The sequence below is a fragment of the Eptatretus burgeri genome, chromosome 13, assembly GCF_056783735.1.
Source record: "Eptatretus burgeri isolate ZD-2024b chromosome 13, Ebu_testis_v1, whole genome shotgun sequence".
Classification (NCBI taxonomy): Eukaryota; Metazoa; Chordata; class Myxini; order Myxiniformes; family Myxinidae; genus Eptatretus; species Eptatretus burgeri.
Genome location: NC_140973.1, coordinates 51,473,158 through 51,488,950, shown reverse-complemented (window position 1 = coordinate 51,488,950; position 15,793 = coordinate 51,473,158). Strand labels below are relative to the sequence as shown.

Genomic DNA, 15,793 nt, shown 5'->3' with positions numbered 1-15,793 from the left:
TCTCAGCTATGGATCTGGATTTTCGTGGAAATGGAAAGGTGGTATATTACCTGCAAGAAGAACTAGGAACTGGACCGTTAGAGGAAGAAGCCGGTCGTGTTACTGTGAGTCCTCATGTGGCTGACGTGTTTGCTGTTGACCGTGAAACCGGCTGGATCAGGACTCTCCAAGGGCTGGACCGAGAGCTGCAAGCCGAGCACACTTTCCGTGTATCTGCACAAGACTTGGGCAATCCTGCTCACCAAGCAAACAGCGCTGTGGTGCGAGTACACGTGGTAGACTCCAATGATTGTCCGCCTCAGTTCTCAGCAGGTGTGTACACTGGAAGTGTGATGGAGGGTGTGGCCCCTGGACAAGTGATAGCTGTACTTCGAGCAACAGACGCGGACCTAGACGACAGCAGTACACACCTTGTGTATTATTTGACAGGTATGATATCGTTAATGAAATTAGGATTCATTTCGTTATTTTTGTGGTTTGCTGTTGTTGTTGAAATGATTTTTATTAGAATGTCACCAATTATTATATCGTGCTGAGCAAGATTCGAATTTTACTGTGTAAGTGTATAATGTTCGGCATTGACGCCAACTCAGTGAGTGTTCAAGTACTCCCAATAAAAATTTTGGTTGTGGGGGGAGAGCTCGGCACTCGCGAGGCATGACCATTTTTATTTTGTGATGATGTGATTCGTGATCTGCCATGTTACAAACATTGCCTTGAAATCGAGGCTTTTGAAATGGAACCATTAGGTGCCTGTAGTAGTCCATGCTTACCAGGGCAGTCTCTGATGCTTTGTGTTTGGAAGCAAACTGGAAGACTGAATTGGTCCAATACACTGCAATTTGCAGTAATTGATGAAACAAGATGGATAAATTTGTGTGTACTCGTACAATTAATGGTGGGAGAACTACAAGAACCAAAAGTGCTTCAGTAAGTAGGCCTGCAGTAAAATCTGCAGTCGATAGTGACACGCCGAATGTTGAAACAACTCATTTGGATTCAAACTCAAGCGGAAAAAAATTAATGTCAAATGGAAATGAGACAAAGGGAAAGCAGCTGACGAAAGCGGGAAAACTCGATAAATGGAATTAATATATTGAGAAGGATAGTGTTTTGCTCTGTGTGCTGTAAAGCTGCTGCTGCTGCTGCTGCTGCTGACATCCCCTTTCATCATCTCATGTGAGTTCCCTTACAAAGAACTTCAATGCAGGAGGAGGAAGCCATTTGCCCATCAAAGTCTGAACTGTGATTGAACTGTGTATGTATGTATGTATGTATGTATGTATGTATATATATATATATATATATATATATATATATATATATATATATATATATATATATATGTTATATCTATCTATAATTCCAGCAATGTGTGTGTGTGTGTGTGTGTGTGTGTGTGTGTGTGTGTGTGTGTGTCTGTGACTGCTGTTTCTCGATAACCACTGGTCCGATCGAATTGAAACTTGCCAGATATATTGCTGGGGCCCTGAGTTTGTGCCTTTTCAAGGTTTGATATTAATCGGACAAGTGCTTCCCAAGTTATGGCCATTTATTTACCAACCAATGACATGACACGTTGCTACATAGGCGTGGCTGCGTAGGCCGGTGCGCGGCAGGCCGACGATGACGTCACGGGCCGTGCCGGTTACATGGCAGCGAATGTCATGCAAGCAAAGATAGGGAGGTAAACTTGATTTTAATTTGGATTTTAATTAACTCTGTGTGTGGAAGTGTGGTTGTCGCGAGAACGCGAGAGTGAAGGAACGGCCTTTGTGGTTGTTGTTTCTGGCACGTGGTTTGAAAGTTTTTTGTTTTTTTTGCATGTACGGGCACGTCAGAGCGAAGGAACGGCCTGTGTGGTTGTTTCTGGCACGCGGTTTGAAAGTTTTTTTGTTTGTTTGTTTGCACGTACGGCCACGCACGTACGGGCACGTGAGAGCGAAGGAACGTCCTGCGTGGTTGTTGTTTCTGGCACGTGGTTTGAAAGTTTTTTTGTTTGTTTGTTTGCACGTACGGCCACGCACGTACGGGCACGTGAGAGCGAAGGAACGTCCTGTGTGGTTGTTGTTTCTGGCACGTGGTTTGAAAGTTTTTTGTTTTTTTTTTGCATGTACGGGCACGTGAGAGCGAAGGAACGGCCTGTGTGGTTGTTTCTGGCACGCGGTTTGAAAGTTTTTTTTGTTTGTTTGTTTGCACGTACGGCCACGCACCTACGGGCATGCACTAGTATATAGCAACACAATCAACCAATGGAAGTTTAGTCTTTCAAACAGTTAGAGCTCACCACAACAACCTCTCCTGGAAAGAGCATGTAAACTGTATTCCTCACACAAATCATGGAGACTGCATGGAAGAGGAAAACGTTTTGAAGATGAACCATATTTGAGACTGTATTACTCAAGATCATCTCAGTTGCACCTCCATTCCACAAAAACGTACAAAATGAGAGGATAATGGAAATTGGAGAGGATGCAGGATAACGGGCAGTTTGAGAGAAATTACCCGAAAATAAATAATTGGACACAGGAAAAAAAACTTTTTGAAAAATTAAGAATTGACATGACTTTGAGTCATGGAATAACAAGGTGGAAGAGCAGAGTATATCTTGCACAATCTATGTCCTCTCCGTACACTCTCGTCATCCCAGTTTTACTCTTGCGCCTCCACTTCGTCTTTGTTTTTTTGTTTTTTGAATCACCACCCGTGATTTTGGGACGACCGTACACTCTCATAATCCCTTAATTTATCATAAATCAAACCTACTCCCAAATCCTTTGAGTCTTATCTAAGTCCAATGATCTACAGCTTTCACTTGAAAGCTGTAATTTTTTACACTTAACCTTTATCAGGTCACTTTCACGACATCCACCCTTCCCCTGCCCCACCCGCCAACAACCTAATATTTTATCAATGTGTTGTCGCAATTGCAAATCCCTTTACCTTATAACTCAGGTTACAGTCGCTTGCTCTCAGTCTTAACTACGTCTATCTATGTTTCGATACGCAGGAGGAGATCCGCGTGGGGAGTTTTCCATCGCCAAGATTCAGGAGGAATGGACGGTCCACACTAAACGCCCCCTGGATCGAGAGCACCAGGAACATTACCTGCTCAATGTGACTGCCACTGACGGCACATTCACATCACAGGCTGTAGTCGATGTGACTGTACTCGATGCCAATGACAATGATCCTGTGTGTCACCAGGTAAGTAACTGGAGGTCAATTTGTCTTGACTTCTTGGTATTCTCATGCACGGTGTGTTATAAATTTTTACACTGCGGTGTAGGAAATGATAACATCATTGAATCTGAAATCTTGAATAGAAAATAGGAAAATTTTTCAAGTTCTTGATGGGATGTATCGTCGTTTGGCATTGAGTGTTATGAGGCGGCAGATAAGTTCATTAACTTGCTTGAACATTGACGGTAAACAAACCTGACTGCGCTATGAAGCGTGACTTCATTGGTATTGTCGGCCATTAATTGGTGATTGGATGAGCTATGATGTGTCGTGTGCAGCTGCACTATGCAGTGAGTGTGGAAGAGGACACGCGTCCACATGAACGCCTTCTTCAGGTCAAAGCTAGTGACGTGGACGAAGGAGACAATGCGGCGCTGCACTTCTCTCTGTCTGGGCCAGGAGGGGATGCGTTTCACATGAACCCTAACACAGGTATTGTTAAAAATGCCTTGTACCAAATAGCCATCCTTGGACTTACTAAAACATCATTCACTCCACAAACACCACTACCAGGGTATTTATGTGTCTAAGCAAAGGTAGAAAAATGTATTGGTCATGTTTGCCAACTTTTTTGTTGTTGCTTTTCCATTAGTTCTTTTACTTTTCATTATATTACTCATTCAGTATAGTTATTAGGGGTTAATACATGGAACGTGCTTTTGTCATTATATAAACATTACAATTTTGGGCTCTGGGGACGATAATGAAAAGACGATGCTATTACTTCTTCATTTGAACATTGACAGCCAGTCATTGAAGGCATACACGGTAAAACAAACTTACCTGTTATGAACTGAAGGCTGATGTTATCATGAAAAGGCAGTCTCCTCTTCTTTTTGTTTCACATGCAGCACATAGCCGTGGATAGCTTCATTTCCTCGGGGCACAGCTTTGTCACTGATGCAGTGCCCCCTGTAGGTGATAGCAGGAATTTTGAATTTGGCCATGGTGCTGGTGATAGTTTGCCCACAATTCACGAAGGACACTATGGAATCTTTAACGCCCACTAACTAAAGCTGGCAGATGGGACGCAAAGCTTGATCCGAGGGACGGCACACACATTGAGAATCGCCTTGCCTGCAAAACACCAGGATGAGAGGAAAGTTTATAACTGGGTCAAGATCCAAACCCAGACTAGACAGCTAATCGGTCAGTGTGCATACCTCTGGGCTATCTTGCTAGCCCAAAAAGACAGTCTAAAGTTTAAATGCATTTGAATGACATATTAATTGAGTTTGATTCTAGACCCATAAACGATATCAACTAAAACACGATGACAGGTAATGAGTGTGCAGCAGAAGCGAAAACCACTGACCTAAGATCTAATGGTGTCTATCACCTGCAGGTGAGCTTTTCACTTTGGCAACACTGGACCGTGAGGAGCAGGCAGCGTACACCCTGATCGCTGTGGCCAAGGATGGAGGGGGTCGCTCATGCCAGACTGAGATCTCGGTTCGTCTCGGCGATGTGAATGATAACGCTCCAGTTTTTTCTTCCCCGCATTATGACGTGTCTGTTTCTGAGAGCACCGCCGTGGGAAGCTTGCTCATCCACGTGCAAGCAACCGACTCTGACTTGGGTGAGCATACTTCAAAAGATATGGACCTGCTCTCTGCCAAAATTAATGCACTTTATGATTCCTCGACAAAGCAAAGTGAGAAAGACTGTACACTTGATGCAAGGTGTACATTTTGTGATTACCGCCATTGTGGTGCCATCAGAAAAAATGGCATCATCTCCAAGTGCTTACACAACATCATGTATTTTGACACTCTTATCCATGGTAAGAGCTGATGATGGTTCATCACATTCCGTTTGCTTTGGTTTGAAGAAGTTTTGATATTAGCTTGAAATTGTTTATGGAATGTACTGCTCAATCAGGCCAAGGGTGCAATTATGCTGATGTGACAATGTCTGTGTCTGACCTTGTGACGTGGACATCAGTTCCGCCAAGAATAGTGCTGAGTGCTTCACTCACGAGATTCATGGCTGCTTGGCTTGCACACACTAATAATGTCTCATAAACTCTAATTTGGTTCCTGTCGAGCACGAGCAAGTTCTATCACCGTCAAAACCTGAAAGTCGGTGAATGTGATTCTTAACATTATGGGGGTACAGTATTTGTAATTACAGAATGTTTATTTAACATCGATGAACGTCCATCCCTCTTCAAGGTCATGCAATAAAATTGAGTCATCTTGGTGGCTCACATTTCTTGAAGATCATGATGGTGGAATTGTCTTTGTTATGTGTTTGTATTTCTCATCATACTCCTGATTATCATTGAGTGTTTTGAAATTTTAAATCGATGTTGTTAGAGACTTTTGCTTTAATGGAAACGGAATGGTTTTATAAATACAAAGTGGATTCTCATGCAGGAGCAAAACGACAAAGGATGAGGGTGTTTCGACCTCCTCAGAAGGGCAGAAGGGAGAAAGTGGACGATGGTGAGACATACAAAATTCAGCTTGGCAGGAAATGAGTGGGAATAAGATCATCAATAGAAATTGGAGACAAATTGAGGTGGCAGTGGAGAAAGTACAGGAATGTGATTAGATAGACACAGGGAAGTAATTCCACAGTCACAAAGAGAGGGGTTTTTTAAAAAAAAGTTCAAACCATTTGAATAACATTTACCATTTTTGGAGACAACCTGGTTGTGAAATAGTGTCGTGTGGATGGCTCCCACCCAGAACCACAAGTGATTATTGATATGGGAACTGTCCACACTGGAATCTAGAGATTCCTTGGATGAGCGGTAATTGGCCTATTTGCCTTAATTTACACCCAAACAGTTGATGTCCTACATTTTCCGTGCATGCTCTAATACGCTCGTTATTAAACTCAGGAGTGCCACAACTTTAAATCCTCTAAAGGTTATCAATGAAGCACAAATGTCGGTGTGGAAAATGGCAGAAATCATGAATGGTAACGGAGGCATTAATGAAAAATTAAATAAATTACTAAGCCCACAAGGACTGACAGCACAAAATCTCAGACACAAGACAACAGACAGTGAATAAAAAGCACAGTAAAACCCGTTGGCGCCCACACACAAAGTCACATGAAACTGACACATCCCAAGAGCGAGCTCGATTGGGTGTTGAAGAGAGAGAGTGAGAGAGAGAGAGAGAGAGAGAGAGAGAGAGAGAGAGAGAGAGAGAGAGAGAGAGAGAGAGAGAGAGAGAGAGAGAGAGAGAGAGAGAGAGAGAGAGAGAGCGAGCGAGCAATGTGCTGCAGAGCGTGAGCTTTTAGATGCCTCCATCTAAAAGCACATCACAAGTGCCCACCCTCAGGGTGTTCCCAGGAATCTTGCAATAGTTGTCAGCCAGTGATGGTTGGCGCCTGCATTGGCAGACTCTGATTGATGATTTTGGAGGTGGAGCCATCTCCCCGCATTGGCAGCTGCAACTTGTGCTTTCTGCCGGCCTGAGCCGAGCCTGAGCCCAGAAGGTGTACTGTAAGCAGGCCTTTATCCTTGATCTGATTCTTGGCCATTTCCATGCACAGAGAGAACATGTGGACGAGACATTCTTAAACTCTACATCTAAATTGATGGCTGTCTCTCTCGTGTTCCGTGGTCTAGATACTTAAACCTATCATATGTCCTTAATATATGGTTCAAAAAGTCATAAGAACTACATGAACACAAACAAACGGTGGTTAAGGCTTTAAAATTTGCTACTACTGCACCTCCCCCACACCTTCCTCCACCCTCCCCCCCCACCATCCTGCCTCTTACAAATGCAACAATAGTTTTTGATTAAAGCCTGAAGAACACCATGCAACGACATGGTATCCCAGGAAATGTGCTCTCAATGACTTGCTTACTGTAATCTTCTCTGGGGTTATTTTGCTGCTGTTTTAACAAAAATTGATGTTGGGTCTTGTTGATATTTCAACTTAAAGTCTTTATTAACTGATCAGACTTTGTGATATTTGTGGTCATATACCTGTAATGCATGTCATGATGGGTTTGATTTTTTTTTTGTTTTTGTTTTTTGTAGAGCTTAATCGAAAAGTCCTCTACACAATGGTGGATTCTGCTGGTGGTCACTTTGCTATTGACCAGGAGTCTGGCATTGTCAGTCTTATAAAAGCCTTAGATCGAGAGGAGAGAGCTATTTACAATGCCACAGTGCGTGCCACCGACCAGGGCATCTCCAAGCAATTGTTTTCAGAGGCACGCATATCGGTCACGGCACTTGATGTTAACGACAGCCCACCTGCCTTTGAGCACCGGGAGTATGAGACCGTTGTGCCTGAGGATGCTGCACTCAGTACAAAGCTCATCACTGTATTTGCCATAAGTCAAGACCAAGGCCGAAACGCTGAAATCACCTACAGCATCATTGGTGGAAATCAGCACAAGAAGTTCCAGATAAACCCAAAAAGTGGTGAGTGGATCCAGCTACGGCATGTCACTTTTGCTGTTGAATTTCACTGTACGCACATTTCTTTCAATGTTCATGTCGAGCAACGACCTCCATAAATTAACGAGCTCACAACTTTATTGATGGACTTTTTAACCCCTTTGAACACTCATTTTTAATCCTTTAACAACAAAAATACCGGCTTGGTTCTCTTTGGCATCCAACCTTGTGTTTCTTTGACGTTATTTTCTTTTTCAGTTGCCATGGTGAGATGTCTTGCACGTGCTTTGCGCATTTGCAAAACGTCACATGATAAGGGATGCACTCACCCATGATGATTGAGATCACATAGTCAAAAGGTTCAGATGCTTCTCACCATGCTGGTTTTCAGGACGTTTGGAACCAGGGTTAATTCCAGTTGGGTCGTCGGTTGTGATGAACAATTGTTTATGGTTGCTGGCCATGTGAACCACCTACATGCATCATGGAAATTCATCATCACTGTCACCCCAATTCATGAGAATGGTGCCAAAACTGACCCTATCCGCATCATATTCAGTGTTGGAATTGATCGTTGGATTAGACCTTATGACTCATCTCTTATCAAACTGTGATCTCCAATCACAAGTTTTCTTTCTGCCCAGGTTATTCCACCATGGCCGAATGATATCTCAGGCTCCATCTTTCACTAGCTACCGGATAGTCTGCACACTCACAAGCAGTGGGTTGCTTTGGATGTTATTTTCGCCTATGCTCTACCCTTAGAATCCTCCAAGTTAGTGTCCTGGTGACCAATCCTGTTATTGGTATGCTTCAGTGACCTCCGTTCATCACTAGAGAATCCTTTGTATCAACTTAAAAACGCCTCCACTCTTTGAAGGATTGTTCCGCCCCTCTTCCAGGCAAACTGTAGCAGCTCCTTCTCCCCACTGATTTTGAGAATACTTGCAACTGCTCATCTACCTGGAACGACTTTTTAATGCAGGCACGACTGACTATATTCACACTTTGTCCCTCCATAAGTACTGGCTTCAAAATCACTCAATGTATTTCTGTGATCAGCCTATGGGAGGAGCACGGTATAAACTACAACCTGTCTTGGGTAGATGAGATCAATCCGGGCTGCCACTTCAGAGGGCCAAGTCCATCCTCAGTGTACAAAGGTGCACAAGGCCTTCATTGGAAGTTCTGGAATATTGTTCCTCCTTGTGGATTGTTGCTGCTGCTTCCTATCTTGCCCCCTTGAAGCTCTGGAATTTAAGGCCCTCGGTGTTTTTGCGATTTCATGATGGGAGATTGAATCTTAGGGCCTACTTCTTAACCACTGCAGGTAACCCAATTTGGCATTAAAGTCTTTTACCTGCTCTATTCTGGTATTGCTCCTCCTCCTCCTCCGCTCATTCTGCCCAACCCCTGCCTCTCGAGGTCACATGCCTTCGAATAGAAACCCTTATCTTGTTACCATTCCCAAGTGTAAACTTAACACTCACCTTCATTCATTAATCCCCCTGTTCTCTTGGCTTCCTGTTTTCTCTTGCTCCTCCCTTCGGTATTTCAAGTCTACGAGTCACCATCATTTTGTGGTCTCCACCATTTCTAACTCTAAACTTCACTACATCCACTGAAAGCCTGTCCCCCTTTCACCTGTAACTCCTTTCATCATCCTATGGTGCTTCTCCACATTATTGTCCTCCTGTTTCCCCGTTCACCCCAATTTGTGATTGTGGACCCCCCCCCCTCCAGTCTCCCTCCCCCCCATTGCACTTCAGGTCTTCCGTTGACCTCTCCACCTGTTTAAAGAGTGATATAATCATTCGGGAAGTGGATGTGTCAGTCTCAGTGCATTTTTTCACCCTAGGGATCATCACATTGGCTGCCACACTGGACTATGAAGCATCACATGATTACTACTTGACCGTGCAAGCGAGTGATGGAGGTTCTCCTTCTCTCAGTGGCCTGGCGACCGTTAGCATAAATGTCTCAGATGTGAATGATCATGCACCCACGTTCAGCCGCAGTTCTTACAGCGCTGTTCTGCCCGAGGACACTCCACCAAGAGAGACCATCCTAACCGTATGGCACACTATTGCTTGCACTTTTTTTTCATACCCGTAGCATTTCAGCTTCACAAGCCAGCCATCTTCTCTACTTACACCATCAAGGAAGTAAAGTAAATCTTAATGAGCACATGTTCAAGTGTTATTATTTTATTTATTATTATTATTATTATTATTATTATTATTATTATTATTATTATTATTATTACCATGTTCATTATTGTGAGGGCACGACAGGCGTGAGAGAGCTCATAATTTATGCTGAAAATTCAATTTTGCATGCTCACCTCTGCTAATTCCTGCAGCATTTTATCAAACTAAAACTGGATTTTATCAAATTAAATTTGATGAGATATTGTTTCCCATCGTGGTTAACGAGGTGTGGCTCATGACTTTTCGAGCGTGAACCCATTGTTCGAGCTAAAGCTCAATATCAGCCGCACCTCGTGCCCCACGATGGTAAACTTGCTCTTATCAAATTTCAGTTGATAAAATCCAGCATTAACCATGTTTGCCAATGCATAGTGACACCATCCTTCACGTAGACTCATATTTTATTGTATTTTCAACCGCAACTGCCTTGTAATTCGGTGCCAAGAAAGGGTGCCGCTTTGTTGAACACGCGCCTTTCAAAGGGAATGTGAAGCTGACCGTCACCTTTGTAGTACGGTATACATCAAGGATTTCATGATGTTTTTTTCTGAAAAATAGGCTTTCTCTGGTTACAAAGATTACATTAGTTTAAGAGCACAAGATCATGTTAGCGTAAAATGAATAATTTCGATATTTAAGTGTAAATTGACAACACATACATGAGAGAGGTGTGTACAAAAGTAGCTCAACAAAACAAATTGGAGTTCACAAATAAGTTGGTATCATAACAGCCTTTTGCTTGAGGACAGCTCATGCAAGGCAAGCAGATAACAGCCTTTGCTCACATTGACAGATAACATGTGATTACTTACTGGACTTGCTCCCTTCGAGGCATTCAAGTCAAAGGCTCAAGGTGTTATTGATATTTTTCGGCAGGAGGCTAAATCCCGAGTCCCAAGGTCTGCTTGTTGTGCAACATAGCTTTGTTTGTTTGGTGGAATCTCAGTTTTCTACCACTTTGGCCTCGTCCCTCTGTCCTCCCACAGCCTGCCGAAGTTGCACGTATTCTTCCAGAATTCCACACCTGGTTACTCTCCCCAATTGTATACTGAATGCACACTACCATTCCTTCATCCCTCTTTTCTCTCATCTATGGAACTGATGCTCTTTGGCTGTTGTCTCATGTTGCTCCCTCCATTCCCTCAAGAGTGCAGCCCATTATCACCTCATGCTTTCTTCCATTACCCACCCATGAATGATGTCTCCCATACCCTCCCCCCCCTTCTCCCCCCATGTCTCTCATATCCATCCATTCTTGTTCTCTTCCACACTTGCTGTGCCCCCTCCTCATCCACCCTTTTACTTTCTGACTCTCATCCACTCACATGCCACGTCTTTATCCCGACACTGTTCATTCGATCCAGATTTATCTACATCCTTTCCTACTGTGCTCGATCCACTCGATGCAGATTTATTTACTTTCTTTTTAAGTGTTTTTTTCTTTTCAGGAATAACGGAGGTGGTAGTGCCTTAATTTAAAGGTGGTAGTTGTGCATTTGATCAATTAATGAATACAGTTTCCAACCAAGTTTAAAGATATGCTTAAAATAACTAGCTTTTGCTAATGTGGTGAAGCTCATTGGTTGATGAAGTTGGACTCTTTTTTTATCAGTTCTTGGTTGTTGCTTTTTGCTGAAGGTTGTAGCCGAAGACCAGGATGGCCCCTCAAACAACCAGCTGATGTACTCGGTGGAGAGTGGCAACACGAACGATCTCTTTTACCTGGACCGATACACGGGCGTACTTTCTGTTCAACGGCCACTTGACCGAGAGGAGGTATTTGGGAATGCCGGACATTGTTGTGAAACAACAGATAAGAAAATGCAGTTTAACAGCTCAATAACTGGTAAAACCCCAACAGTCGAACTTCCATGACGTGCATCAGAAAATGTACTAATTTGAGAGATCAATGTATGTTTAACTCTCAATATTTTGAATACATATGTTCTAAGGACCATTTAAATTGGTGAAAATTAAAATTGGTACAAGTTATTCATTCATTCTTCGGACTTAACCAGACTCAGTGGCGTAATGATGAGAGGTTCGAACCCCGTACGAGTCATACCGAAGACTTTAAAAATGGTACGTGCTGCTTCCTTGCTCGACGCTCAGGATTAAAAAGGATAGAGCATGGACAAGCAACCATATGTTACAACCATTGCAACCATTGCACAGGCACGGTGGGCTTAATGACCTCCTCCTGTGTTGAAGTTCCTTGTCAACCTTTCTTACCATACATCAGATCATCAAACTGTGTCCAGTTTTACCTTCTTCATGAGTTCATCATCAGTGCTTACACGTCATCATTTGGAAATCCTCTAATTTCCACCCTGGCCCCATCATTTCCAGGTGTCTGGCTACTCGCTGATAGTGGCTGCTGTGGATAACGGAACACCTTCCCAATCTACAACCATCATTGTCAACATTAATATATCGGACATCAATGATAACCCTCCGTCTTTCTCTGAAGACACTTACAGAGCAGTGCTACAGGTACCAAATGCGTCCACACATTACTTTGTGGCTTAATAGGGTCGACATTATTAATGCCATTAATAGGATCTACATCAAGGTTGTATTCATGAGAACACCATACCAGCTTGACTTCCATGGTTGTGTGGTTGTGTCCTCTCCTCTCCTCCCTCCCTCCCCTTCATCGCACCACCCCTCCCAATTCCTGAGATGCACAATAAGCTGTTTTCATTATATTAGATGGGTAGCTGACTGGATGGAATTGTCACGTGTCAATGCTCTCTGTCTTTTACCATTTGTTTGTGTATTTTTTGATGAATCTTGTTGTGTGGTTGATTCAATTATTGGTATAAAGACAAAGCTGAACACGATTGGGCCCTACGTTTTGCAGGAAAACCAGGTGCCTGAAACGAGAATCGTAAAGCTGCTTGTCAATGATCTGGATGCCACCCATAATGGACCCCCGTTCAGCTTTTCCATCGTGTCAGGTGATGATGGGCGAAGGTTTCGCATTGATGAGGAAGGCGTTATATATTCAGCAATTATCTTTGGCTCTGCTGAACGCCAAGATTTTCATCTCACCGTGCAGGTGAGTTCTAGTCCAAGGATTGTGTGACGTTGTCATTTTGTGCATTCCAGACTCAATTTCTCAGTTAATCAGTTATAACAACAAGAGTAATCTCCCTGAACATAAAATTAACCCCCCCCCCCATCTTTCTTTCAGTTTAACGATTTGTTATGGTTGTTATTGGCCTGTTTTATTGATCTTATTGAAATGGCTGGGCAAGTTTTCTTTGTATGGAGAGTTGAGGCTCATTGAGGACCTATATAACACAGAATTGACCAGAACATAACAGAACAAAAAGAACACTGCTTAGAAGAGGGGCACACCAACAGCAGGCTAGAGGGACAAAATAGAGGGAGACTTGGAGAAATAAGGAGTGTGGGGAAGAATGAAAGCAAGACGAGGACCGAGGGGGGAAAGAAGATGGATACAGGGACAAACTCTCAGTCACAGAAGTGGAAGGGAGAACTTGGAAAGAAGAAAAAATGGAACAAAACCGTAGGGAAGAGGAGGATGAGGGAGCAGGGGGATAGCCTGGTAACCTGGAAGCCCAGAAAGAGGGTAGCTTGGGGAGGGTTCATGAGAGTAGAAAAGACCATGGGTATGGGTGGGGAATGTCCAACTTTACTGAGATGGTGGCCAACATATTTCTTGAAGCCTTGGAGGGAAGAATGAGATTAAATAAAGAATGAGTTTGAAGGGCGTGATGCTTGCTTGTGAATGGTTTATCAATTCCTTAGATTATTATTGATGTACTTCCTGGGACATATCCTTAACAGCCCAGTCTTTGTGGAGTCATATTTGGCTTTCCTTTTAATCATTAAATTTGCACAAAACTCCAGTGTAAACATATTAAATATTGCCAACAAGTTGATATAAATTCTAGAAAAAGAACATCTATGTAAATTGACTCATGGTGTGCTGGATGTACTGTGAGCTCACTTATATGATTGTTGTTCACCACATATGCAGGCAACTGACAGTGGTCGACCCTCGCTTTCATCTACCTGTGAGGTGATTGTGAGTGTCACAGAAGAAAGTGTGCACTCGCCACACATCATCCCACTGGAGGTTGTGGTGGTGACCACAGGTGACGAGTTTGGTCGTGGCGTCATTGGCAAGGTGCATGCTACCGACCAGGACGCATATGATACGCTCACCTACAGCCTGTACTCGGATCGCGCTCGCCTTTTTACAGTGAACAGTCGTGATGGCAAAATCATCGCCCAAGGAAGCTTGGATGTTGGACAATACAACCTTACGATTGCCGTGAGTGATGGAAAGCACACAGTGCGAGATCACGTGCATGTGAGGGTACACCAGGCTACAGAGAGTGCTTTGCTGGACTCCATTGTTGTCCGCTTTGCCGACGTCACACCTGAAGAATTTTTGGCAACACATCTTCCCAGTTTGCAACGTTTTCTACGTAGCCAACTCAAGGTATGCTAAATTTTCTGGATTGGAGAGCAATGTGCCTGCTACATTCAGAAGAAAATAAACTTTAGTTAAGTTACAAGTTTAATGCTCTCAATTTTAAGCAATATCCTTTTCTATTCAATCATTGCCCTTCAATAACAAGTATTATATCAGCAAAGTGTGGTAATACAAGAACATAGTTATTGTTTTGCTAATGATTTTGGAGTCTTTTGTTTTGTCAATGTCCAGAAAATAGTTTGAAGCTCGATGAGCTTTGAAATGGCAATAACTAAATAACCGAGAGTTCATGGAACACCTTATTCCATGCAGTCTTGAGGAAAAGGACACGGAAAGGGTCTTTTAAACTCTTACTCTGCATTTCCGAACACAATCTATATTTCCTACGAGCCATGATTTTGACTGAATCTAGATATTCCCCAACACTGAGAAACATGAGCGACAAATTTGATTGGTCGAGTTGGTGTAAAATGGTGTAATATTTTGTCCAAGTACTACTAAACTCGGGGTTTTTTGGAAGTGACAAGAAGGCAATTTGTATTCTACAGTGTTCAAACACTTGTGTAGACAGTAATACCCCGGTTTACGTCACCACTTTTCATGTGTCGCAAATACTTCGTCACGTAATTCAAAAATTACATAACACTTCTCGATATTTGTTGTCTCAACTCACACTTACGTCATTTCTAAAGCCATACATTTTATTTTCAAGTGTTTTCAGAACTTACAAGACTACTAAAGATGCCAGAATACATGGTGAAATTGCCAAATCGGGAGATCGCAAATTCGCCCAAAGAACTACAGTACTTTGCTTCACACATAAATAAATGTACTGCACAGTAGATTGGCTAAGAGGCATTGTAAAGGTCTGTGTCGGAGTGGCGACCCGTCCAGGCTTGTGCCCAATAGCCAAGGACACTGCTTCGGCAGCACCAATGCTCTGCACCGAATATCGTCCCAATGGATGAATGCATTGTAAAGGTGTTACCTTAGAAGGGAAATTCGATGCAATAATCGAATGGATGCTCATATTCATGGATTGCCGGGTTATGAAGTTTGTCTCCGATCGAAAAAATATGCCTACGTTCATTGAAGATGGAGGAAGATATCCACTCTTTAAAAAATGAATAGCCTAAATGCGCTGTTAAAAGATTAACTCAACACCTCTCATCCATGTCACCCTCCGCCACGGTTGTATCAGAATGAGCTGATTCAACACACTGTCACGGATTGTTTAACCCCAATATGGGGCCGTTCAAAAATTACAAAACACTATTTTTTTTTCGGGAGGCACGTACTTGCGTGCTGACGGGCTTGATTAAACCTTACAAATAATTTTTATTTGACATTGATTGGATTTTTCGTGGTCCCTCGTAGTGAGTAACACTCGACCCAAACAAAGCCAATGAAAATCTAATGCAACAAACCTGGGCAGTGTAAAATCAGCAGAGGCCCCCCAGGCCTGATTGTCTTAGGCCCACCAGAAAGCCAAGATG

General features: G+C 42.9%; 1 protein-coding gene across 6 annotated transcripts in view; it reads left to right on the top strand.

The window, feature by feature from the left end:
• The window catches only part of LOC147014469 (protocadherin Fat 1-like), a 316,783-nt gene that overhangs the window by 264,817 nt on the left and 36,173 nt on the right, over nt 1-15,793 (top strand). For all 6 annotated transcript variants that reach the window (XM_085850626.1, XM_085850625.1, XM_085850627.1 and 3 more), the window contains exons 11-20: nt 7-429; nt 3,011-3,207; nt 3,522-3,675; nt 4,589-4,822; nt 7,251-7,640; nt 9,475-9,689; nt 11,465-11,602; nt 12,176-12,319; nt 12,690-12,887; nt 13,836-14,303. In XM_085850626.1, coding sequence (XP_085706752.1) covers nt 7-429; nt 3,011-3,207; nt 3,522-3,675; nt 4,589-4,822; nt 7,251-7,640; nt 9,475-9,689; nt 11,465-11,602; nt 12,176-12,319; nt 12,690-12,887; nt 13,836-14,303 — 2,561 coding nt within the window. The remainder of the gene's footprint in view (nt 1-6; nt 430-3,010; nt 3,208-3,521; nt 3,676-4,588; nt 4,823-7,250; nt 7,641-9,474; nt 9,690-11,464; nt 11,603-12,175; nt 12,320-12,689; nt 12,888-13,835; nt 14,304-15,793) is intronic.